At 38.1% G+C, this 24645-nt stretch overlaps 1 protein-coding gene across 3 annotated transcripts in view; it reads right to left on the reverse strand.

Annotated features, from left to right (window-relative positions):
* Positions 1–4408: 4408 nt before the first annotated feature.
* Positions 4409–24645, reverse strand: part of hunk (hormonally up-regulated Neu-associated kinase) — a 51251-nt gene continuing 31014 nt past the window's right edge. For 2 of the 3 annotated variants that reach the window (XM_069888754.1, XM_069888755.1), the window contains exons 7-10: positions 21049–21217; positions 17809–17889; positions 11480–11648; positions 5531–8204 (exon numbers count right to left, since the gene is read on the reverse strand). In XM_069888754.1, the coding sequence (XP_069744855.1) occupies positions 7549–8204; positions 11480–11648; positions 17809–17889; positions 21049–21217 (1075 nt within the window). In that variant the 3' untranslated portion in view covers positions 5531–7548. Of the gene's footprint in view, positions 8205–11479; positions 11649–17808; positions 17890–21048; positions 21218–24645 lie in introns of all 3 variants that reach the window. The other variant, XM_069888756.1, reaches the window with a different exon arrangement.

Genomic DNA, 24645 nt, shown 5'->3' on the forward strand with positions numbered 1-24645 from the left:
TTTTGATGTTCTTTGACCTATCCACAAGGACAAAAATATCTATGGACGTTTCAAAAGATGGAATAGGCACTGTACTACTTCTGGCTGTGGGATAAGATTGGAGGCCAATTGCATACACATCAAGGCCATTGACATCTGAATGTCAATATCCACAGAAAGAGAGAGTGCCCAGGTCTTGTCTATGGATGTGAAAAATTCCACAGCTACCAACATCCATGGCAGAGACAGACCACAAGCCATTAATAGCCATAATCAAGAAAAACCTCAGTGAGATGTCACCGTGAATCCAAAATCCAATGATGAAGCTACAGCATTATGACTTTGAATTGGTGTACTCACCAGGGAAATGTACTGTACTGGCTGATGTGCTGACCATGGAAACAACAGAGTGAAGCACACAATAAGGGTTCCACAGACAGATGTGAATCTCTATGTGAACCTGATCACTGAATCTCTTCCCATATCTGACATGAAATCCAAACATTTTGCAGCTGAAACAGAAGAGGACATAATTCGACAGAAGGTCATCAAGAATCTGAATGAAAGTTGGCCAAGAGGTGAATGTCAGCCATACTACAATATCAGAGCAGAACTGAGTGTTGTCAATGGGCTTCTACTCAGAGAGAGCATAATTCTCTTTCCTCAATCACTGCGACAAGATATGCTAAAAAGGCTGCATGAGGGGCATCTTGGAATGGAAAAATGCAAGAGGGCCAGAACTGCAGTTTATTGGCAAAGATAAATGCTGACATCGACAGAATGATCTCAAGGTGTGAGACCTGCCTGAAACAGCACACAGAGCAATCAAAGGAACCCATGACCATAACTGACTTACCAGATGCATAAAGTTGGGACGGATCTGTTCCACCAGGATGGAAAGACTGACCTGCTGGTTAATGACTATCTATTGAGCTGTCCTGAGATGGTGCTGCTTCCCAACATGTCTGGTGCCTGCATGATCAGATACAGGAAGTCATGGAATTCCTCAAATTGTCTACAGTGCCAATCGGCCATGCTTCAGTTGTAGAGAATTCCAGAACTTTGCAGAAGAATATGATTTTTGACATTTGACTTCAAGTCCTCTGCATTTCCAGTCAAATGGTAAAGCAGAGAAAGGAGTTTACATAGTTAAACTGATGCTCAAGAAAGAACTAGACAGTGGGTAAAATCCTTATCTAGCCCTGTTGAGTTACCGAGCTTCACCACTTGAAGAAGGCATGCCACCTGCTGAGCTCCTGATGGGATGTAGACTACACGCCACTATTCCCTACTCTGCAGACCCAAAGAAGAACAGAGATGTCAAATGGAAAAAGCATCTGCAAAGGAGACAAAAAGCAAACTGTGACAAGTCAGCAAGAAACTTAGGGCCTCTGGCACAACACGACATAGTGAAACTCGAAGATTCCAATACCTGGATCAAGACCACTGATCTAAAGGAAGGAAATCCAAGATCCTACACTGTCAGAACAGAGGATGGTCAAATACTGAGGGAATCAAGTCTGCTAAAAATGCAAGTGACGCTGTAAGAACAGACAAATGCAGACTATCGAGCCTGAACCATAACAGAGGAAACTCCACCAGTGCTAGACAGTGGTGGAGCCGACACAAGCACCTGTGTTGAGAAGATCCACACGCGTTATCAAAGCACCCAACAGGCTGAATCTGAGTCTAAAAGAAAAAGAACTGCACACTTAAAAATGTTTGTGTTGTTGATGTTTGTGTTTAAATTGAAATTAATACTGTATTACCATGTAATGTTGCTGGATTGAACATTTTAAGGCAAGGGGATGTAGTGATTGGGACTTGGTGATCCTCCTGACCACTAGAGGGCAGAGATGGAATGTCCCACCTCAGCACACAATGGATGTGTCCTGAGTTGTGAGTTGATAATAAAATATAAGTAATACTAAAGAACCCAATAGAAGAAACATCACAGATGGGAATAATTACATTGATATGATTGGTGCACTCATAATGGGCTGAAATGATTTCTGTGCTGACCTGTTCTACATTGTCCTACCAAGAAAATTTTGCAATCAGTACAGCCAGTGATAATTACAGAATCATATCTGAGGCCAATGCCTGGCTGTAATTCTGCCTCCCCACCTCAAACCTACAAATATGAAATTTTCTATATACAGTAAAATCCCCAGTATTCAGCAACTTCATGGGTTACGGATGTTGGATATGCAACTTTTTCAGTTCCCTGAGTCACACTCTGACAAATCCTAACTAATGCACCTGCATTAACAATAAACAGTTTAAAAGACAGTGCAAAATGTAATTTGTTTTTTTGTAAAAATCAGTATGGTAGTCCTTAATTATGTAAAGTTTACTTTAATCAGGTAATTTCCTAACTTTTTAAATTTAAAATTGGCACTGCAACAACTAACCACCACACTAATTGTGCCACCATCATAATTAACCCTCTCCACCCCCCCCCCCCCCTACTCCAAGTTTACAGATAAAGCCTTACCAATAGATTTAATAATATATAATACTTAAAGATAAAGACTCTTATTAGGCAGGGATAGGGAAACACTTTGGGAGAGTCGCCCCAGTGATGAACGGCATCAGGTGGCCCTTCATCCTAGGAGCTGCCATTTTATTCAAACGTTATTTAAACAGTTGCTGCTTATGGTGGGGCACGACCAAGGGGTTGTACGTTTCTTTAGAGAACATTTACAATTTAAAATTTTTATTTATTATTATTTCCTTGATTTTGTTTGCTAGTCGATGGGGTCTCTCGTTGCTTAAATTCCGGATACTGGGTATTTTACTTCCGAGATCTTGGTTTTTGCAGATCTCCAGTGATCCCTTCACCTTTAGGATCCTGATCCCTCAATACACCTAATATCTGTCCTGATTCAATATACTCCTATCAGGGACACTGACTGCCAGTTGTGTCTGCAGCCCATCCCAAACAGATTATTTTCCCCACACGTTGGTTCAGTAATGCCTTGACTATCAGATTCTGTTGAAATTTCCAGAGGCAAGCTTATACCAGAAATGGGCATTGGCATCATGTGCAACAATTGTAACACCTTTGTCACTCACTACAAATTCTATGCCCAAGTACTGTAAACAACTACATGCACTTCCTTCTCAGAGGACAGTGCATCTTGCAAATTAGGCCAGTTTGTCATTCAGGGTTTTTTTTAAACTTTAAAAGAGATCATTTTGGCATCTGATCAAAATTATTGTAACACTTAAGAGTGGAAAAACTTTCTATATTAGAGCCCAATTTCTATTATTTACTTTTTATACAAGCTCTTTGGAAATTCTCCAGTTGTAATTTCTTTCATGGAAGCAAGCTTAATTGCTGGTGAGAATTTAGAGTGAAGAAGGGGATGGTCACATGGTGCTTAATTGCTTGTTTAATAATCCAGTGGCCTAAGGCAATGATCCAGGGACATAAATTCAAATCCCAAACAGTAGCTGGGGAATTTAAACTTGATCTTGTTGATGGTGACTATGACGGATTGTCATTAAAGAAAATGTCGCTAAAGTCCTTTAGGGAAGGATATCTGCTGCCTTTCTGTGATTCCATCTTGAGAAATAATAAATTCAAGGGAACTATGCTATGTGCACATTGACTGCTGTGCTTGCCTATTGAAAAATAACTGTTCTATTCATTTGCAGAGACATTTGTGGCTGTGTGCATGAATGCAAATTATTAGTTTTCTTTCATTCAGGGTTCAATTGGTGGCAATTCAGCTTGCCAGTTAACTCCAGAGTTGAAAGGAAAATTTATGATTCCCACACTCTCAGTAAAAAACTGGGCAAAAACAAAATTTAGAGGATTTGTGTGTTGGCCATAACTGTTAAAACTGTTCCCTCTGGGCATAACCCTTGATTAAATGCACGAGATTGGTGTTCAAACGACCTCATCCCTTTGCTGGAGTTACAGAACTGTTCTCATATTAACCAATAGCATTCATTTTCTTGTTCATTAGTTTGAATCCAGTCAGTAAAATAGGATTCTTTTTTACTCGTTCCATTTGGCACATAGTTGTTTTGTTCACAGTTAGCTGCTTGTTGCCAAAAGACATTCTGACAATTTTTTTTTAATTACAATGAGCTTGGCAAATTTCAAACATCTGTGATACATACTAATATATCATGAGAGCAAATTAATCCTCAAAGATTAGGAGACTGGTTTCTGCTGGTAAATATCACACACTTTGTTCATTGATTTGAAACCAGTTGCTAATTTCAAAATGTGTAGTTATTTCATAATATAGATAAGGAAAGCTCTGTTGGGCTTCTTTCATTATCCATGTACGATTCTTCTTGTCACTGTTCTGTTCAGCTCCAGACCAATGCTGCTGCTACATACCCACTGATTAATAAAGTTAATCATGCAAAACTGCTGTAGGTCTACCTAATCTTATTATAATCATTTAGGTATCATCCATATTTTGTTTAATTACTCCCAAGGCAACAAAAATACATTACGCCCAGCCTTCTGTCAACCAGAATGTGATCTTATGCCAGAAGAAATCTACGATAGGATGAACAATGACCTTTTTCCTTGAAAAAAAGCTAACAATGGTTGACACGCACATTGCCATTGCAGTTGATCTTTGCGATTGACTGACAAATCAAACCATTCAGGGATAAACTTGGATTTATCAAATAAAATCAAAATAAAACATGGAAACAATTGTAAAATAATTGATTTTACCAGCATTTTCAAGTTCCTACAATAAACATTTCAAAGCTATTAGTATTCTTAAAATGTGGCACAGATTGCTTAAGGCAGTATGTGGGTGGAAAGAAAAAGTTTGAAAACCACTGTTTTAATCGTACCTCATTGACTTGTTATGTGCACGGTTTCATAACTCCAAAGGAAATGGGCCAATGACAATTTTTCTCAAGCAAAATATTTTGGTCTGGAGCAGTGATTCTCAACCTTCTCTTCCCACTCATATCCCACCTTAAGCCATCCCTTACTCATCCCAGAGCACCGATGACGTAGGAATAACTTCAAATGGGATGTGAGAGGAAAGTAATGGAAATTCAAAACATTGCAAAACAGAACATGAAAGTGATAAACTTGTAGTTGGCCAGTTCCAGTTTTGTCACAATATTCCACCATAAACAACACCCAAGCTTTGTTTATTCAAGCCTAAGAAATAATATTGGATTCACAATGTCACAAAACAAACCCCAGGAAAATCAAAACCCAATGTGAGAGACTAAGACTATATTGCTGTATGGAAATTTGTACAATTCAGATTTGAATTAGTTAAATAATGAACTAAGACTCTTGGTAATTAAATCTCTGGGCCAATAAATAGATTGGCTCCATGTTGAAGAACTGTGATTAATTGTCTGCCAGGCTGTATTCACATAACTGATAACTGAATTACATTAAATTTGTAAGAAACTAATATATTTTAGAGTCACCCAACAAATCCATCATTAACCTAAAAGGAGAATGACAAGTTAAAATTGACAGTCACCTGTGATCTGATTTGCCATTTTCAAAAGATAAATATTTTACCTTTGTTGAAAGATTGGGAGAAACAGCATGATCAAATATTTATTGCATTAATATTTGGAATGTCTGTGAGACACTGGAGAGGTTGAAGCTCAGGTTCACTATGAAATTGTTTAATCTGAGGAAATACAAAGAAAATGTTGAAAATTACTATTTAATTAAAAGCAGCAGAATATGGGGGATTTTAGCAAATTTATGAAAGAGGGCTATATGCCACAAGTCTGGGAATCTATACTAGAAAATTGGAGGCAAAGTGAATGTGATTGGGGCTATTTTGGCTGCCAGATGCCAGAGTTAAAAGATTTCCTCGAGTTTCAACAGGAGCTTGGATTGGGAGGGTGCAAAGTCTGGTTGTCATGGGCCTTGTGGAAAAGCAAGAGCATAAAAGCACGAAGAAACAGGTTTTGGGTAATCAGTGTATACAACTTAGGTCCAAATTAAAAAGGTGAAGCACAAAAGTGATCATTTTTGGATTACAAATACAGATTTATCAACTAATAGATTAAAAATAAATAAATGGAGACACATTTGCAAAGCGTCATAGCTTGGGAATTAAATATTTCAAGACTCCCATCATTCTGGGAAAATGGAAAAGCAAGAAGGAAAGCCTTGAGAAATAAAAGAATGGAATAAGAGCAGAAGAAAAGAATCCAAGGGTGCAATTAATAAACAGCATGGATCAGAAAACATCAGTGTAAATTCTCTACAGGGATTCCAGAGAGTTGTGGTAGTGTATACAACAAGTGCCACACAATAAACACAAAGGACTTTAAATGCATATAGACTGGGAAAAACAAAATTTGGATTAGTTTTTCTATTTATTATGTTCTTAATGAGCATTAGAACAGGAGGAAGTTTTGTTTTGGGATACACTTGTAAAGTTAGTGTTCAAATAAAAGAGATCGTACATTATTTTAACCAAGCCACACTTCAGATAGGTTGAACCAATGCATTCAAGAAACTGGCAGATCCTTGACAATGTTATTCCTGGAGCAACAGGCAATAGGCAAAAGACTGCTGCTGCACTGATTCAAAGAAGACTAATTACAAGACACTCACAAGGAAATGAACCCCTTTGGGACTTCATAAAGCTTGGCTAACTAGAAAGCCATGGATATTTCCCATCCAGGCCAATATTTAAAGTAACAGTTGGGGCATGATGACATTATCAAAGGCCAATCATCATGTGTAATGATGGAAGAAGTAGTCACTTTCTGGCAAATGTTATCATTTGCTTGGCTTTTAAAATAGTAGCCTGCAATATTCCGTGAAACAATACATGGTAAGTCCTGCAGCCAATTTTAACTTTGGCAAGATTAAATGATATTTTCAAATGGTTAAAATTTTCAGTAAAATATGCCAAATGTTACTACAGCAAATGTTTTGAAAAAAGTTGTTCAAAGTTTAAGGAAATCAGGCACCCAATTTATATAAAAATTATTTCTAAAGGAATAGCTACTGTTAAATGTTTTTCAGACTGTTTGACCAAAGTTTGAAAGCTTTTTGAATTTATTTGTTAAACTCTCACTTTCGACTGAAGATTGCTTTGCCTGAAATACAATTTGGCATTAGCATTAGAACACAATATTTACAAGGAGAGCACAAAGTACACGGCAAGCCTGTAACCTTCCATTCTTTGATGAATGACTATATACAATGTGAAACATTTCTGCATGAATTATAACATTTAAAATCCTCAAATGAAAATGTTTAACAAACAGAGCTTCTTCAGAGATGATTTCCCTGTTTTTTTTTTAAATATTCAATTGACCAAGATTATTATACAGGGAATGATTCAGTTTTATGCAATTTTAAATTACACTGACAAAGTTTATTGTCTTGTAACTTAAAGATTCACATTAGTTTAGTAAAGCAAAATCAGATTATGTATTTTATAAAGTTCCTGAGAGAATTTACACAAAAATCATCGTAGAAAAAGACACACACACACACACACACACACACACAGTATAGTGTATTGAAAGCGCAATTTCACAAAATATATGCATGAATCCCAGAGATAAACCATGTCTCATTCTGGCTCAGGAGTGAAATGTGCACTGTGGTTGTAGACTGCCGGCAGTATAGAGTATCTTCTGTAAAATATTCGATTTTGTTGTGTTATAGCCACTCACGTCAATGGGTTCATCTGTTCTTAACTGTAAAGTTTGGTTTCGCTTTCTTAGCATCTGCCCAATGCCCATCATTGGAAACTTGCCTCTGCTTTTAACCAGGTAAGGATTGGCTAGTTCAGTATATTTTGTATTAGGTGAATCTGATGGAAAAAGGGGTGCTGTCTGGGGCCTTGTAAGATCTCTCTTTCCATCATACATTGGAACACTCTGAGCAGGACGATTCTGAATTTTCATGGGACTTAGACACTCATGTTGTTCATTGGATGCGGAAAAGAAAATTCCTGCAGATCCATTGCCTCTCTGCTGAGGAAACATTTCCAGATGATCTTGCCCCATGCCAGGTGGATAACCAGTTTTTTCCATGGGAAATGTATCTTTTGTTTTTCTTTTTGAACTCACCACGTTCAGTGGCCGAGATTTGTGCTGTCTGGTGGGCAGAGGTGTCCTTGGGTGGGGATGATGCATTTCCAAGTACTCCAAGGATGAAGACTTGATGTAGCCATTCTTGCTGGCTGTTTCCCCATCAACTGGAATGGATCCAACAGGAAGGCAAGGTTCTAGCCCTACAAAGAAAAGATCAAATCAGTAATTCAAGGTTTCAGATATCCAAAATTTAATGAATTGTATTCTCCCAACAATTCCACAGATACTTTACACCCAGCAGAAAATCCTAGCTGTACTGTATTGTGAGTATCTGCTCCACACTTTAATATGAGCTTGAAAATACTTCTTGTGGTGTTATACAGAGGTTTAATGCCTTTAATTAAATTCTTCCACCTGTGTTTTAATTAAGAAATTAACTCTTTCATTTGAAATGTCTAAAGCCCATTAAAAATAGGTTAAACAAGATATAAACATGATAATAATTGACAAATGGATTTCCTGTTTTCCCTCCAGTCAGTGGGGAAACCAGAATGAAACCATTTAGAAGGTGATCATTTAGCCAATTGAGTCTGCAATGGCTCTTTTGAAGAGTGATCTAATTAGATTCATTTCTCCACTCCATCCTCATTATCTCTGCAATTGTTTCTCCTTCAAGAATTCATTTAATACTTCTTTTCCCAGACATTCATTCATTTCTGCTACCCAACAGATACTTCATTTCAAACCTTAACTATACATGGAATAAATAAGGTTTTCATCATATATGTATCACTTCTGGTTCCTCTCCCAGTCACCTTAAATTTATGCTCTCAGAATTTTAACACTCCAACCACTAGAAACATACTCTTTGTTTATTACAATGAACGTTTCCAGGAGTTGAACATCCTCTTATCAAATCTCCTGTGAGCCTTCTCTACTCTCAGGAGAGAAACTGCATCTTCTCTGTAATCCATGTAAAAATGACCCCTCAGACCTGGAACCATTCTCTTCAAGTCCTATATCTTTTCCTAAGTAAGGTTCACAAAGTTGTAAGCAGTCCTGCAGCTTTGACCAAGTTAACATAGCATGTGGTTCCAGCAAAAGTTTTGATTTCTAAACCACTGTAAATAAAATCTTATGATCCAATATTCATTACTAGCTATTAAGTTGACCCAGAGGGTCACCTTCAAGTATTTGAAGCATCTGACATTCCCATTTTGTGACTCTCCTATTAAAACTAAATCATTCATCTTAAATTGGATATCTTCATTAAACTTCAAAGGCCATTTGCACCAACTCCCATTATCTGTGTCACTCAAAATCTATTAGCAGCTCGTGCAAAGTTTGAGAATCGTATAGCACAGAAACGGGTCCTTCATTGATGTCAAAATCCTTCTACTGTAAAGCAATTTATCAGCACTTGGTGAGTTCTCTTCTGACCCTTGGTGATTCATGTGCTCGATTGGTTACTTTTAAATGTTGTGAAAGTGTTGACCTCCACCACCCACTAAAGAGGTGTGCTCCAGATTCCAACCAGCCAATGGTTTTTTAAAAATCTTCCTTAGATTCCCTCTTAAACCCTTTTACCATTTCCCGAAATCATTCCCTGAAATCTGTGCCTTCTTGTTTTAGACATTTCTGCAATGGACAAACAATTTCTATTTTCTGTTCCACCCACATCACTCATAGTTTAGCATTCCTCTAGCCTTCTGTGCTCCATGGAAAACAAATCCATCTTATTAAAACTAAAATACTCCATCAGAGGGGATATCCTAGTATACCAAGATCTGTCTGTTCATCAATATTTCTCAGACCCTACCATGACCTCACACTTCAGGATTAAATTCCATCTGCCTTTTTGCTTTGCACACCTTACCCTGTACTAGCTTATCAATATCATGACAACTCACCTCACTTTCAACAATACAACCAATTTTCACGTTTTCCATGAACTCACTAAAGATGTATCCTGCATTCATATCCATAATCCTAATGTCGACCACAAACAATAAATGTTGGTCCACAAATCCCTGATGACAGTGGTACTCCACTATTATCTTCAGCCTCCAGTTAGTAAACCAATTCTTGATCCAATTAAAATTTTTATCTCAGCTTCTAACTCATGGGATCTAGTCAAAGGTCTCAAGTAAACTACATAGATGCATAATTGTGTCCTATAGTGTAGTGTCTTTGACATTGGCATTGTGTTGTAGTTTTGAGGCTAAATTGTAAATGTACACCAAGACTCAATGGTTCTTCCAGTACTGAACACCAGAGAATGTCATAATTCTCTGTTTTTACATCATAGCATGTTCTTATCCATGCTATTACCTCATGCACAATAATCCTTTATCAAACATATTTGAAAATCATATATACAACAGTCCTCAGTGTTACTTTATGGAGAAATATTATTATTAAACAGAATTTATCCTCAATATATCCATGTCTGTCCAAATAGTTGTTCATTTACTCCTGGATTAATGTTTCAAAAGCTTTTTCGTTATAAGCATTACATTCATGGATCTGTTGTTGCCAAATTAATTTGTCACACTTTTGTACAAACATACAATTTATCTAATCCTCTGTTCCATTGGCACCTCCCTACGTCCACAGACAATTGAATGATTGTGGTCAAGATCCTGGCAAACATTACCCTTAATGCCCAGGATGCATTTCTTCTACTGTCACGGTCCCTGCTTTATTTATTTATTTAACGTTTTACCTTGTTTAGTGACCCAACAAACGTTAATTTGTCACATCTCTGAAAAAAAATCCTCTTCATTAACAAAACAATATAAACCAATCATTTGATACTTTACCACATATCTTTTGTATCTACCAATAGATCTTCATTTTTCAACATTATTCTCTATCTTTGACAATCCTTTTACAATTTATATGGTACGGAACATTGATTGACTCCTACATGTTGATCGTCATTTTATTTTCATACAGTATTTTCTCCTCCAATTTCCTTTCTCATTTGTTTGCAGCACTTGCTAATAATCAGGTTAATTCTCATTTGAATTATTAAGTTGGCATCTGTCATGTTAATTATTAAGTTGACATCTATCAAGTAAGCCCTTTACCAGCTTTCACCCACTTTCCTCTCTTTACTGTGAGAGATTAAATGAGATTTAGAAAGCAATTTTTAAAATATATATTTTTAAAAATATATATATATGTACATACACACACATATATATATATATATATATATATACACATATATACACAATCACATATATACACACATACACACACACACAGAATGAAAGTTGAGTGGGAGAATTCATTCGATAAATCATGCAAATATTCCTGCACTGAATGAGCAATTGCTGTAACATTGCTCGTTTAGTGCTGTAAAATGGATAGAGATTTCTATGGTAACCTTAAGGACCCCCACAGACACTGCCAGACCTGATGTATATATCCAACATTTCCTGCTTATCCCACAATATAGTGTGCTTACCTCTCTCAGCTTTGGAGACTTTTCTGTCTGTATGCACCACTTTACTGGGATTCATTGGAGTAAGGAAACAGGGCGACTGTTTTGAAATACTAAGACCTTTCTCTGCCTTTCTGGAAAAAGGTTTCTGGACAACATCCATTCTTTTCCCTGGATCTTTGGTCTTCTTTTCCTGTGGAGGTGAATGCAATTTAAAGTGTCATTCAAACAAAAAGGGATTTTGCAAAGAAATTCTATCTTAATAGACTATTCCATTCAAAATACCTCAAGGTACACAACTTGTCCTACCTTGCAGCAGGATCAAGACAAATATTAAGATAGCCTAATAAGTAGCAAGTAACATTTGTGCCACACAAGTGTCAGACACTGCTGATCTCTAACAAGGAAGATTCATGCCAATATCATCATTAAGCTCCCACCACCAACATATAGGGGTCATTATTTATCGGGAACATAATTGGACCAACCATATAAATACTGGGGCTGTAAGAGCAGGTCAATGTGACTCACCTCCTAACACTGAGTCTCACTTCTCTGTAAGAAGAGCTGTCCAGCCGTGGCTGCTTTGCACATGGCAAAGATATCCTCACTACTGTGCATTGGATAACTCACAGGACAAATGCATCTCCTAGAAGATTCTTGAGGGAGAAGATAGGATGCTTCTCCACCCTGTCCTTCTAAATGAAGGACCTCGTTTTCAGCCCCTTTCCTGCTCTTGATCATTGCTGCAAGCCTAGAATAATCATTATTAAGGCAATTCTTCAGATTATAAACCTCTGCAATGTTCAGAACCCTTGAACATTTCTGTTGGTCTAAAGTTCCAACGTGCCCAACTTCAACAACCTCAGCTTCAATTAATCAAAGTCAATTTGATGCCAAATATTAGAGGATGTGCATTGAAGGTGAGAGAAGATGTGCAGGGAAGGCAGAGTGTTTTTGTTTTTGACACATAGAGAACAAGAATTGCCTGGAACGGGATGCCAGGGGTAGTTGTGAAGGCAAATGTGATAGTAGCATTTTTAAGCGCCGGTTACATAATCACATGAAGATGCAGGAATTGAAAGGATCGTGTGCAGATTGAAGAGATTTTGCTGATTTTGACATTGTCTTTGGTGCACACACCCTGCAAACAATCAACAATCCTTAAAAGTGGACAGGTACAGGGCCTGTGCTTGCCCCAGATTGATTTCCAATTCATGGTGCATAAATTAATTTGACAGGTGAGACAGCAATTGTGCATTGTATGATCGATCACTGACTCCATCACTCTGGTGCTGTGAGCATAGGCTTCCTATGTATGGGGAACTGTGAAGTTAAAAGGTGCTATGTGAACCATGAGATATTGATCACACTTAATTTATTTATTCTTAACATGCAAGCTTCTTTTATTGTCATGTAAAAACACATAATATTACATGAAATTGCCTTCAGTCTGCTGTAAGGCAGAAAAAGATTTGACATCAGCAGAAATTGCCAGGCGCCCCTTACAGTTGGAGTAAGACCAGCAAAAGTGCATCCCCTCAGAGTCACTGAGTGTCTGTGGATTCATCTCCAGGGCTCCTGCGACCACAGACTTCAAACCTTCGGCCACCTGAGATCCAGATTCAAACCTCTGACACGATTAGGTAGCTTTCAGGCCCCAAGGTCCTTGAGGACCTCCTGCCTTTGGCACCTTCTCACATTCCAGTTCCAATACCTGGTACCCCTTCAGCTAGTCTCCAGTAGTCCACAGCCTGGTGTGAGTCCTTTGACCACAGTCGCCAGTAGCCCGCATGGATTCCTCGCCTCAAGTCACCAACAGCCACAGAGCCTCTGGTTCACAGGCATGGTCACCATCCTATAGCGTAGTCTTCTCTACTTCTCCTGGATGGTAGAACCCTGTGAAGGAGTACTGTGTTTCCACTCTCCTCAGGTCTGCACCAGTGACAGCAGCTCCAGCAGTACTACAATTTTTTTAAAATTGTACAGCCTTAATGAACTGGCCGGAACATCTCTCAGAACTGTAGCGAATATTTTCACGAATAATTACATTTTGTCATTCTATTTCACAATCTTATAAAAACCACAAAAAAATCAGTCGTAATGCATTACAAATAAATGGAATCATACTGATGGAGGCATATGTCACTGGAATGTGCCTTTCAGCCCATCACAACTTTACCAACCATTTTGCCTATCTTCCCAAATCTCCCTTGCCCACATAATGTCCATATTCTCCTATCCCTTGCCAATGCAAATTACAGTCTGAACGTTTATTAAAGATTACATTGGATTCCACCATCTCCTCTGGAAGTGTTTCTAATTTCAACCAATCTCCATGCAAAATATTGCTATTCAAATCCCCTTTAACACTTCTCCCTCTCGCCTTAGACCAATGCCCTCTCAGTGTTGACATTCTTACAATGGGGGAAAAAAAATGACTATATAAATGCATTATTTCCCAATATAAATTGTACTAAGATTATGCAGGGCACAAAGACACTTTTTTTCCTTCATTTTTCCCTGTGCACCACAGTTTTAAATTTGTAATCAAACAAATTTGTAATAAAGTGCATAATATAGAGTCTATTCAAGGTTACCTGTATACATTTTGGTTTGACCATGTAGAAATTACAACCCTTTTTATACACCATCCCCTCATTTCAGGGCACCATAATATTTAGGACATTTGGCTTCACAGGTGTTTGAGTACTCAGGTATGTTTAATTGCTTCATTGGTGCAGGTATAGAAGAGCTTGGCTTGCTTCTGAGCTTTTGATCACCTTTGGAGTCTCAGTTGTCATTTTTCAACATGATACAACACCACAGCACAGAAAATAGGCCATTCAGCCCTCCTAGTCTGTGCCAAAACATTATTCCACTAGTCCCATTGACCTGCACCCAGTCCATAACCCTTCAGACCTCTCCCATCCGTGTATCTATCCAATTTATTCTAAAATTTAAGATTGAGCCCACATTTATCACTTCAGATGGCAGCTCATTCCACACTGCCACCACTCTCTGAGTGAAGTTCCACCTAAAACTTTCACCTCAAAGCCACGTCCTCTTGTATTTCTCTCCTAATCCAAGTGGAAAGAGCCTACTCACATTTACTCTGTCTAGTCCCCTCATAATTCTGTAAACCTCTATCAAATCTCCAAATGAAATACAGAGGTTGCACTGCAAGATGCAAGCTACAGAAAGAATGGCCAGATTAGAGTTTGCCAAGAAGTATTTAAAAGAGCCTACAGAATTCTGGAAAAAGGTCCTGTGGACAGATGAGACCAAGAATAATCTGTATCAGAGTAATGGCGAGAGCAAAGTATGACAGTGTAAAGGAACTGCCCAAGATGCAAAGTATACCACCTTTGTCATTGCTTGCATCTTGCATCTTTTCATGAGGTCTTCTGTGGACATTAGTCATTGACATACCCATACCTGCCTCCTGGAGAGTGTTTCTGATCTATCGGACATACATATGGGGAATTACTTCATTATGATGAGAATTCCTGACATCAGCAAGGTCTTCTTTGGAAGAACAGTCCCTTTGCGATTACTGAGCTCACCAGTTCGCTCTTTCTTCTCAATATGTTCCAAACAGTTGATTATGGAAATTCAAAAATTTGGGTGAAGTCTCTTACTGTCTCAATCATGCTTTTCAGCTTAATAATGGCTTCTTTGACACAACTCTGGTCCTCATGTTGAAAAATGGCAACTACAGACTCCAAAGGTGATCAAAAGCTTAGAAGCAAGCCTATCTCTCTTATACCTGCACCAATGAAACAATTAAACATACTGGAGTACTCAAACACCTGCAAAGCCAAATGTCCCAAACATTATGGTGCCCTGAAATGTATAAAAAGTGCTGTAATTTCTACATGGTCAAACCAAAATATATACAAAGAAAATTGAATAAGGAATGTGCACTTTAATGACATGTGAATTGGTTGATTACAAATTAAAAACTGGAGTACAGGGACAAGTAAAAGAAAAAAAGTGTCTTTGTACCAAAGATTATGGAGGGCACTGTAGATTCAACAAATAGCATGGAAGAAGGTCCTGAGCTTTCTTTAACATTTGTCTTTCTTCATCCATCCATCCCAATAGTTCAGAATTTCATGTTAACATTTTTCCCCCCGAGCTCCCCTCTCATGTACATGTTAAGGAACATTAGACCTGTACAGGGCTCAGGTTTCAGACCCATGTGATCAAGCCAATTCTTGAAATTTCAGCTTTTTGGGACTTATGTCAGCTTTTCTTTGTGAACGGTCATTCTGTTTGAACAAATTATCTTGACTGGCATGTGTATTAGCAATTCCATCAACCTCAGCACATATCTGCTTGTGCCTGATTGCACTATGCATTTAGCTGTTGAGCAGAACCTAGTGCTTTTGAAGGCAAGGCAGCTTTGTCTCAAAAATAAAATGAACATGACATTTAAACTATAGGAACACAAAGCTAAAACACAGCTGCTCTTTATCAGAATCTCACATACACTTGACATTGTGCTAAAGAAAGATTGAAATCATCAGATAAAATTCTCAAAACCAGAAATTGTCAAGGTTGAAGAGCAGATACAAACGTTTGTCGAACTGCTTTGGGCAACCTTGAAGGCGAGTGGACAAAGAGGTCAGTCTGTTCAGTGAAGCAAATAAGATCTGTTGGTTTCCAGATCCCAATGTAAGCTGATTGTGGTCACAATTAACACAGCAGATGGCAAATCTGCACTGGAAAACAATAGGGCTTGAACTTTTAGAAGTAACAAATATCCTTGATTTATATAATGTACACGAGTCTCTTTTAAGCCAAGGTAGATTTTTGTTTTTGCTTTCCCTCATGGTTGAGTACCCTGCAAGCAGGAGCTCTATACTTTTCACCCAGTCCTTTAATCACCCACAAATACTGCAACTTTACTTGGTGAGGACAATGGGCAAGGATCACAATGTTATCGCTCTGGCCAGGATTTTACAGGAGGCACTTGAGAATGTTAACCCTGTCAATATGGTTTTATAGGAGGCAAGCTGAGAGGATTAACTCTCTGGCCAGACTGTACAATAGTAGGGGTAGTCAAATTTATTATCATCAGATACCCCAATTGCAACCCAATGGAAAACATGCTATCGAGTCCTCAGTGCAAAACATGCAGGCACACCACCAGACATAACACACACACACAGGCAAACAAGGCAGATGCAAGACAAGTATTCACATATTCAAATAAATATAGCTTTGTAGATATGACCATCTCTGATGGTCAGTGTGAGCAGTTCCTTTAATTGTTCAGCATTCTCACTGCCCGTGGGAAGAAGTGGTTCCTCAGACTGACGGTGCTGGCTCTGACACTCTTGAGTCTCTTTCCTGATGGGAGCAGCTTAAAGGTGCTGTGTGGTTGGGGTGGAAGAGGTCCTCAATGATTTTACAGGCCCCTTTCAGACAACGATCCTGGTAGATCACATCAATGGGGTGGGGGGGGGGGGCCAGGGTGGAAGACTCCAGTGACCCTCTCTGCCATTCATATGGCCCCGTGGATTGACCTCTGATCCACTGCTCTGCGACAACCATCCCCTCACTGTAATGCTGCTGGCTAGGCCACTCTCAATTGTGCTTCTATAGAAGGTTGACGTAATGGAGGCTGGTCACCTTGCCCACTTCAGTCTTCTCAGGAAGTGCAGTTGCTGTTGTGCCTTTCTAACAACTGAGGAGATGTTGTGTGTCCATAATAGGTCACGTGTTAAGTGAACGCCAAGGAACTTGTTATTCTCTATTCTCTCCACTACAGTTATTGATGTGTAATAGAGGGTGGTCGTTCCTGAAGTCTACAATCATCTCCTTCGAATTTTCCACATTGGGACTCAGGTTGTTACTCTTGCACCATATCACAAGATTTTCCACCTCTTCTCTGTTTCTGATGAGGCCAACTATTGTTGTGTCATCTGCAAATTGTTCCTGATATGGACTACCCTTTGAGTGAAAAATTCCTCCTATTGCTTCCCTCCGACTTTCAATCTCTGTCCTCTGTGCTACCCAGGGGAAAAGACTGTGAACATTCACTTTCTCAATGATTTTATGTACCTCCATAAGGTTACCCCTCATCTTCCTATAATGTCCCACATCGAGGAGAATCACTTGGTAAAACTGTCTGGTTCCCAAAGCTGAAAGTAATTGTAAAAGATATTCCCAATCTGATGACATAGCAGATTAATGTAAATCAAAATACTTTCTTGGCAAGTTAGCCCAGAATAGGACCTTTAATATAAGGAGGATATGAAATGTAACATCTGTAACGGGTATGAAAAACAATATAAATGAAAAACAACAGGAAATACAATTAGATTAAACTGGAGACACTGTACCTCCTGCATGTCCTTGAGTCTGTATTTGTCCAACTGATGCAGCATGTTCTTATAGCAAATTCCATTTACAAAGTCTGGTTTCTACAAAAGAAGAAAATATAATAAACATTGACAGATTTTCTCAGTACACTCAGTCAAGTCAATAAATATACACATCTTGAATGACTTTTGTATTGAATTAATATGGCTTTCAATACGTCTTTGCTTTAAAATGGTCTCCAAATTCAAAATCCACTAAACAATATACTTCTGCTAATTTTTTCTGTCAACAAATTGCTTTTACAAAGTTTCAAACTTTTTTTTTAATCCGGTCTTCTGTTCACATTGGGTTTAGACTGACAGTAATGAAATTGGATTACAGGAGTTATTGCACTCAATGAAGTGAATGAAGAAGATATTAAAAGGCCGAGTACTTTCAGACCTTAACAGTTTGCTTTTGTGTTCCAGTAATCCTTCCAATTCCCTCAGAGCTGTAGTCAGCACTTAATTATTTAAACCAGAATTTATGGACAATTATATCACAGGTCTCAGGCCACTTTTCACATTGTCTAAAGTTTCACAAAAAAAAATAAAAGCATTCGGTTACAAAATAATCTGCTCTGTAGAAAAACATGAAAAGAGCAACTCAGAATCAAGCTGACTTAGAATATTAGAGGGGGGGGGTGGGGGGGTGGCTTGGGAGGAGGGAGGGGTGGGGAGAAAAAGTCACTGTAAATGTGTGGAAAAGAAAAAGTGTATATCATGGCTATTGTGATTTATGGTGTGAAAAATAAAAAATTTTTTAAAAAAAGCTGACTTAGAATATTGACATGAGTGATTGCAAATTAAAAGACTTAATGTTGGATTCTTTTGATAATTTGACTGAAGCGTCTTTTTTGACTAAAGCAAATGAAAAATCTTAATAAATGATAAATGGCAAATATTTACGGTATTAATTTCATTTTGTTATTTGTTAAATAAACCGAATGAATAATCAAATAGGAATTTCACGTACAAAAGTACTCATTCTTCTTTGTAAAGAGGTTGTTGGCTAAGACAATTGATTATGAATCTCTTTCCAACAAAATGGAATTTATATTTAAAATAGCTTGCAAGTCAAATACAAATCTGCTCTTCATTGTATATCTGTAATGTGTGCAGTTCTTTAATGTAGTTACGAGCCAAGAAAAGCAGTGAACTTTCACTTAAACAGCTGTGATTGGTATGAAGGGTCCGTAACTGTGCTGTAATGTTCTATGGTTTTAACAATGTATTAAAATCATACCACAGTCATATCTCAGTTCTTGAAGGTATCCTTTTTATTATTTTATCATATACGGTTTCCCCTCCTTACAAGTAATTGAAACATTTTTAAAATAGGCTAAATATCTATATTTGGACCCACATTTATAAATGTAATTATACATGGAATTGATTCATTGTTTCTCTTAATATTCAAGATATCCTAAATGACAGAGGTGTATTTGGCATCTCTGAAGTGTCCATTTCTCAAACTCCCATACAAGTGCTTCAGTCCAACACCTACATGCCAATCAAGTTGTCTCTAAGCGTTCGTCCAATTTACCTACATTTGGCCCATATCTCCTAAACATTTCCTATTCATATACCCGTCTAAATATCTTTCAAACGTTGTGATTGTACCTGCCTCTACTGCTTCTTCTGGCAGCTTGTCCCATACACTGACAACTCTGTGTGTGAAATTCTGATACATTATCTCCTCTTGTAAGCAATAAGGCATCCACTCAATTTTGATTATTTAGTGTCTCCCGATCTCCCTCTTGCCCAGCCTGCCAAGTAACAGCTGCATCAAAGAACCTTAAATCCACACATATTCAGTTTCTCATGTTATTGATTCTCCCTCGAGTATGACACACACTTTCCATTTATTCCATGTGAACTCATGTTGAGTAAAGCTGCAGCAATTCATATGTGTCACAAACTTTCACCCTTCATTGTTTCTGCTGAAGAATATCTCTGATGGATTGGTTGGGAGCGGGAAGGTCGTGTGGGGGTTGGTGTGCAATCCAATATTCAACTGCTTGAACCTTTTGCACAACAACCACAGCTTCATTCTTTTCCTCAAAATTCAGGCAGAATCTTCAGCCTCCCCACTAAACACTGGACGTTTGTTCAGCTAGATCAGATTTTATTATAGTTGAGGAATACGTCAAATTGTCATCCTGAACTGCAAAGAACTGCTGGAAGCTAGATCTTCAAGGAACCAATAGGGCATAGAAAGCATGATCTCAGGCCTTCTCTGGTTGCTTCTGGGGAAGTAAGCAATGCGAGTGACAACACTTTCCATGGCTGTTGAAGTGGACATGAAGCTTCAGGGGATCACATTGCATCCGTTGGAAGGGATGTGTCCTCCATGGTTGAATAAGAGCAGTGGCCTGCAGTCTTGACACAACATCCCAAACTCACTGCCAATGCAAGCTCTTCCAGAAGAGTAACAAGGATACAAATAGAATATCCCCTATGCTCTCAATCAAACAATAATGGCCAGTACAACTGTGAATCAGTCATACCACATAGTGCACTGAAACGTTGAATGTTTTCTTTCTCTTTTCTTCCCCTCCTCATTGAATTTTCTTGGTCTTTCTTCCTCTGTGACCACACTGTAAACTCTAGCCTCATTTGCTTTCAGTATGAAGTCCCAGTGCAGAGCACGTATGGAGTAACACTCCAGACCAGAAGTAAAGGACAGCTGCTGCATTGTCAGAAGTGCTATCTTTCAATGCAAACAAGCTGCCCTCCACTTTTGACATAAATGATCACATTACATTGTTACGAAGGAAAACTTGGAAATTGGGGGGTGGGTAGCTGATTATTTAATCCATACAAATATAGGCTGTTGAGTTTCTTATAAGAGTGACCACATTGTGGGATTTCCTGGATCATCTAAATGTTTCAATCCGGCCAAGACAACAATTATTGTTGACGCCAATTTTATCCACCCAGCAGCAGCCAACCATTTAAACTTCCGGGGTGGGTTCCACAGGGTGCGCAATCAAGAATTAAAATCCTAATTGATTTTTTTCTCCATGTGCCCTGAGATACTGAAACTAACCCGATTCCAAGGTCAGCCACCTTGCACAGACAGGAGATCAAAGTTGATCCACTGGATCTATTGAGCATACTGCGTTATGTTCCTGAAACAGCAGTTTGTGTGATATTTCTTGCCAGTTTAATTTCTTTGAATGTTTTCTTTCAAAACATTAATGCTCAAACTAAACTTACCGCAATGCTTTTAAAATAGTGATCCAATTTCTTGTTTAGCAGAAAGTAGATGGAAAGAGTGTGGGAGGCACGGTTTGACAGGACTGTGTTTACTACCTCAGCGTTTTTATATCCCATTTTCTCAGTCATGTGAAGCAGCACACTCCGATTCAAGTCCTCTGGATAAAGCCTGGATAAGTAGAAATCATTGGAAGTTTAACCACATCTTCCCAGCACATCAGGAGAGAGTAACCTCTGGCCGTAGCAAAAAAATGCACTGTGTCAACCTGGAAATCGGAAGATAATTTGAAAATACAACAATGGTATATAGAAACGAATAAATGTATTCCATTAGAAAAAATAACATATAGTTTAAGAAATATTATTGAAATATTTGAACAAATATGGGAGCCTTACATGAAACATAATAGCGAAAATCTACCGGGGACATTCACTACCGAAATTAACGAAAGGAGAAGGAAATGAAAAGAATTGACTCAGTGGAATTTCTTGCTTATTTTTATTGAATGACAACGTTGTTTGACGGGTTTAATGTATCCTAGATTTTGTACTTTAAATGGATGGGAGGGGGGAGGTAGGGAGGGGGAGGGAGAAAATGGCACTGTATATATTTGAAAAGGAAAAAGTATGTATCATGGTTAATGTGGTTTATGGTGTGAAAAATAAAAAAAAATTTAAAAAAAAAAAGGAGAGAGTAACCACATTTTAGAACCAAATACTGATTGCTTTTGATTAACATTGCATGGTCAACAATGTAATTAATATTCAACATTTTAGATATTCATCAGCCGCTAAAGGCCACAGAATGTTATTATTATTGAGTAACAAATTTGTGCTAACGTTGTGCTCAATGTATTCCTACATCATTTAATTCTCATGTAATTCAATGGTCTAATCACTTGAGTAAAGACGAAGGTCAGAATCTTCAGTTTTTGTTTTTAAATTCAATTATTTTGGCTCTTTGAGGTTAATTTCATAATTAGACATAGGACTATTTGGCCCATCATTTTACATTTCTATGTGCACTGTTGTTGCTGTGCTCATATCACCAGCCCAGCTTCTCTTACACTGCATACAGGCATGGAGTATGATTACTGACTTGCTTCTTTAAGTCATTGTTGAAAATGTGCAGTTGCAAGAATTCCAGCTACTTACAAAACAATGAGATCAAGAGGTAAGCTCGCCATGCAACTAGCCACCGGGCTTCATTTAACACTATGTTCTGGACCAGGAATGACACAAGTGTGGCACACAGCTAAGCACAGACTTAAATTGGCAAATTCTATGTTATAATTTGTGGCAGGCCTTTGTTTGATAAAAGAGAGAGAAAAAAATATCAGTCACAACATATTCCAAACCCACAGATTGACCATCCTGATCCACCATTTAAAAAAAAATCACCAAATCTGCTCTTCTTCAGACTAGCTCTACACCACAACTTCTAACTAGTTAATATGCATACATTAGCTTCTCTCTCCTGGAAATGTGAACTTCAAAAGAAGTATAGCTTCAAACTGGATGTAGATTTAAATAAATCAACAGTGTAATGTAGAAGTTGAGGGGGGGGGGGGGGGAGAAGAATGGAACAAGTTTGATGAACTGAGGGGCCTACCTCCTGCTCCTAATTTATACACATGTCAAAGAAGGTTGTTAGCAGAATTTAAGCAGCCTGGCCATCAGTGCCCTCAAGCTTGAAACCTGTGACATGGTGAATATTTCAGTAGCTTGAACCACATGTGTACAAATTTGGTATCCATATTAACATTATAATTCTGCATGTTTACTAATAGCTGTCAGCGTTATATGGATTCTCATGAAACTCAAAAGATATTTTGTGAAATAATGTATAAATATTTCAGGAAGAACATTTATTCCCCAAGATATCACAAAATGATTATTATGCCAGTCATTTAAACATAAATGTGGATCATCGAGCATGTGAAAAAATGATGAGGGGTTTAAAGGTGACAAGTACAAAGAGATTGTTCAAAAACACAAATCTCTAGAAATGAACAAATAATTAATAAACTGACAGGCTTTCAATATTGATATCACAACTTTTTAATAATGCTTTCTCCCAGATATTCCAATGCATTTATTATTACTTCTTCTCTAAATGCCCGCACATCATTGCATCTTTAGATTTCGGCCGGTTGTACTCGTGATCTGGGAAACGTAGGCAATGTAGAACTACCGAGTGGATTAGTCCACCCCTTTGCTGGGAATTCCAGCGAAAACCTGGAACCAGCAGCGTAAACATTAACGAAGAGCGAAAGCCTTCCACCTCTCGCTCTGCAGTACTAGTGGGTTAAAGCTTCAAAATATTGTATCACCAGTCTATCAAGTGAGTGAATCACTTAGTGTGATTTTTGACAGGCATTGCCCAAAAAGGATTTATTTGATCTGGCAAGGTTCGACATCGCATAAACAGAACCTGTTATTTACAACGTGTGTAATATTATTTACTACATAGCTATTCTAAAGACATTTGACTAGCTCTGAGCTATGGTATATATTTGCAACAAAAAAAAATATTCATCCTACTTATTATTAACACATTGGATATTAAAGTTAACATTAGATTCTGAAGAGGCGGAAATTGAATTGTAATTCAATGAAGTCTTGCTTCATTGGGTAATATTTAACTGGTTATTTCTCAGCGTTGAATTATATCTTAGCAAAAGCTTTAATCTGATTTTTAATTTGATTATGATATAGTAGCCTCATATAACTTTTATAAATTTTCAGTGGGGTGATGTTATTGCGTGCTCCCAATTCATTTTCAATTGAGTGGTACTGTCATTTTAAGAGAACAAATCAAACTGCAAGTTTAGGAGTTTGACTGTGAGCCGGCAGGCTGAGGACAGTGTGCACTAAATTGGATGCATCTGAAGAGAGAGAAAGTGCAGGTACAGAGACCACGTGACCAACAGATTAAAGACACAGTGACTGTTTTGCTCCGGGGCCATTTTAAGGAAGCAGCACTTGAGGCATCTTTTGAAGGGATGCTGTGCTAAAGCAGCCTCATGGATTTCCCCATGTTATAGGGGAATGAGTGGTGGCCATTTTAAGGAGACAGCACTTAGTGAAGCATCCTTTGAAGGTATACTGTGCTGGATGTGACTTCGTGTGATGATAGACAACTTGTCTGATTTCTCCATGTTATAGGGCAATGAGAATACCAAAAAAAAAGAAAGGGCACTTTGAAAGGGGACTTGTTGAATCCTACTGTGGCAAAGGAAAAGTCACTTCTGAATGAAATTGAACCCCACTATGGCAAAGAGAAAAGGACATTTCTCTGGAAGCACCTTGACAAGGATTTCATGAGTTAAAAAGTTTGTCACCCTGGTCTCTCCCACCTATTTTGTGAACTTCCTTCTAAAGCTTGCGTGTAGCATCGATTTCAAGCTGACGAGTCAACATTCAATTTCTGAAACTGAACTTTGAACTGCCTTTCCAGAATTAGGCCTGAACTGTAGTGGCAAAGGCATCTCTCTCACACACACAGTATATTCGCGCAGAGTTGGGTGTAGATAAATTAAATAACTGTAATATTATTGTTAATTAATAATTTAAAATATTATTTTAAATCTAACA

The sequence above is a fragment of the Narcine bancroftii genome, chromosome 7 (genome assembly GCF_036971445.1).
Source record: "Narcine bancroftii isolate sNarBan1 chromosome 7, sNarBan1.hap1, whole genome shotgun sequence".
NCBI classification, from domain to species: Eukaryota; Metazoa; Chordata; class Chondrichthyes; order Torpediniformes; family Narcinidae; genus Narcine; species Narcine bancroftii.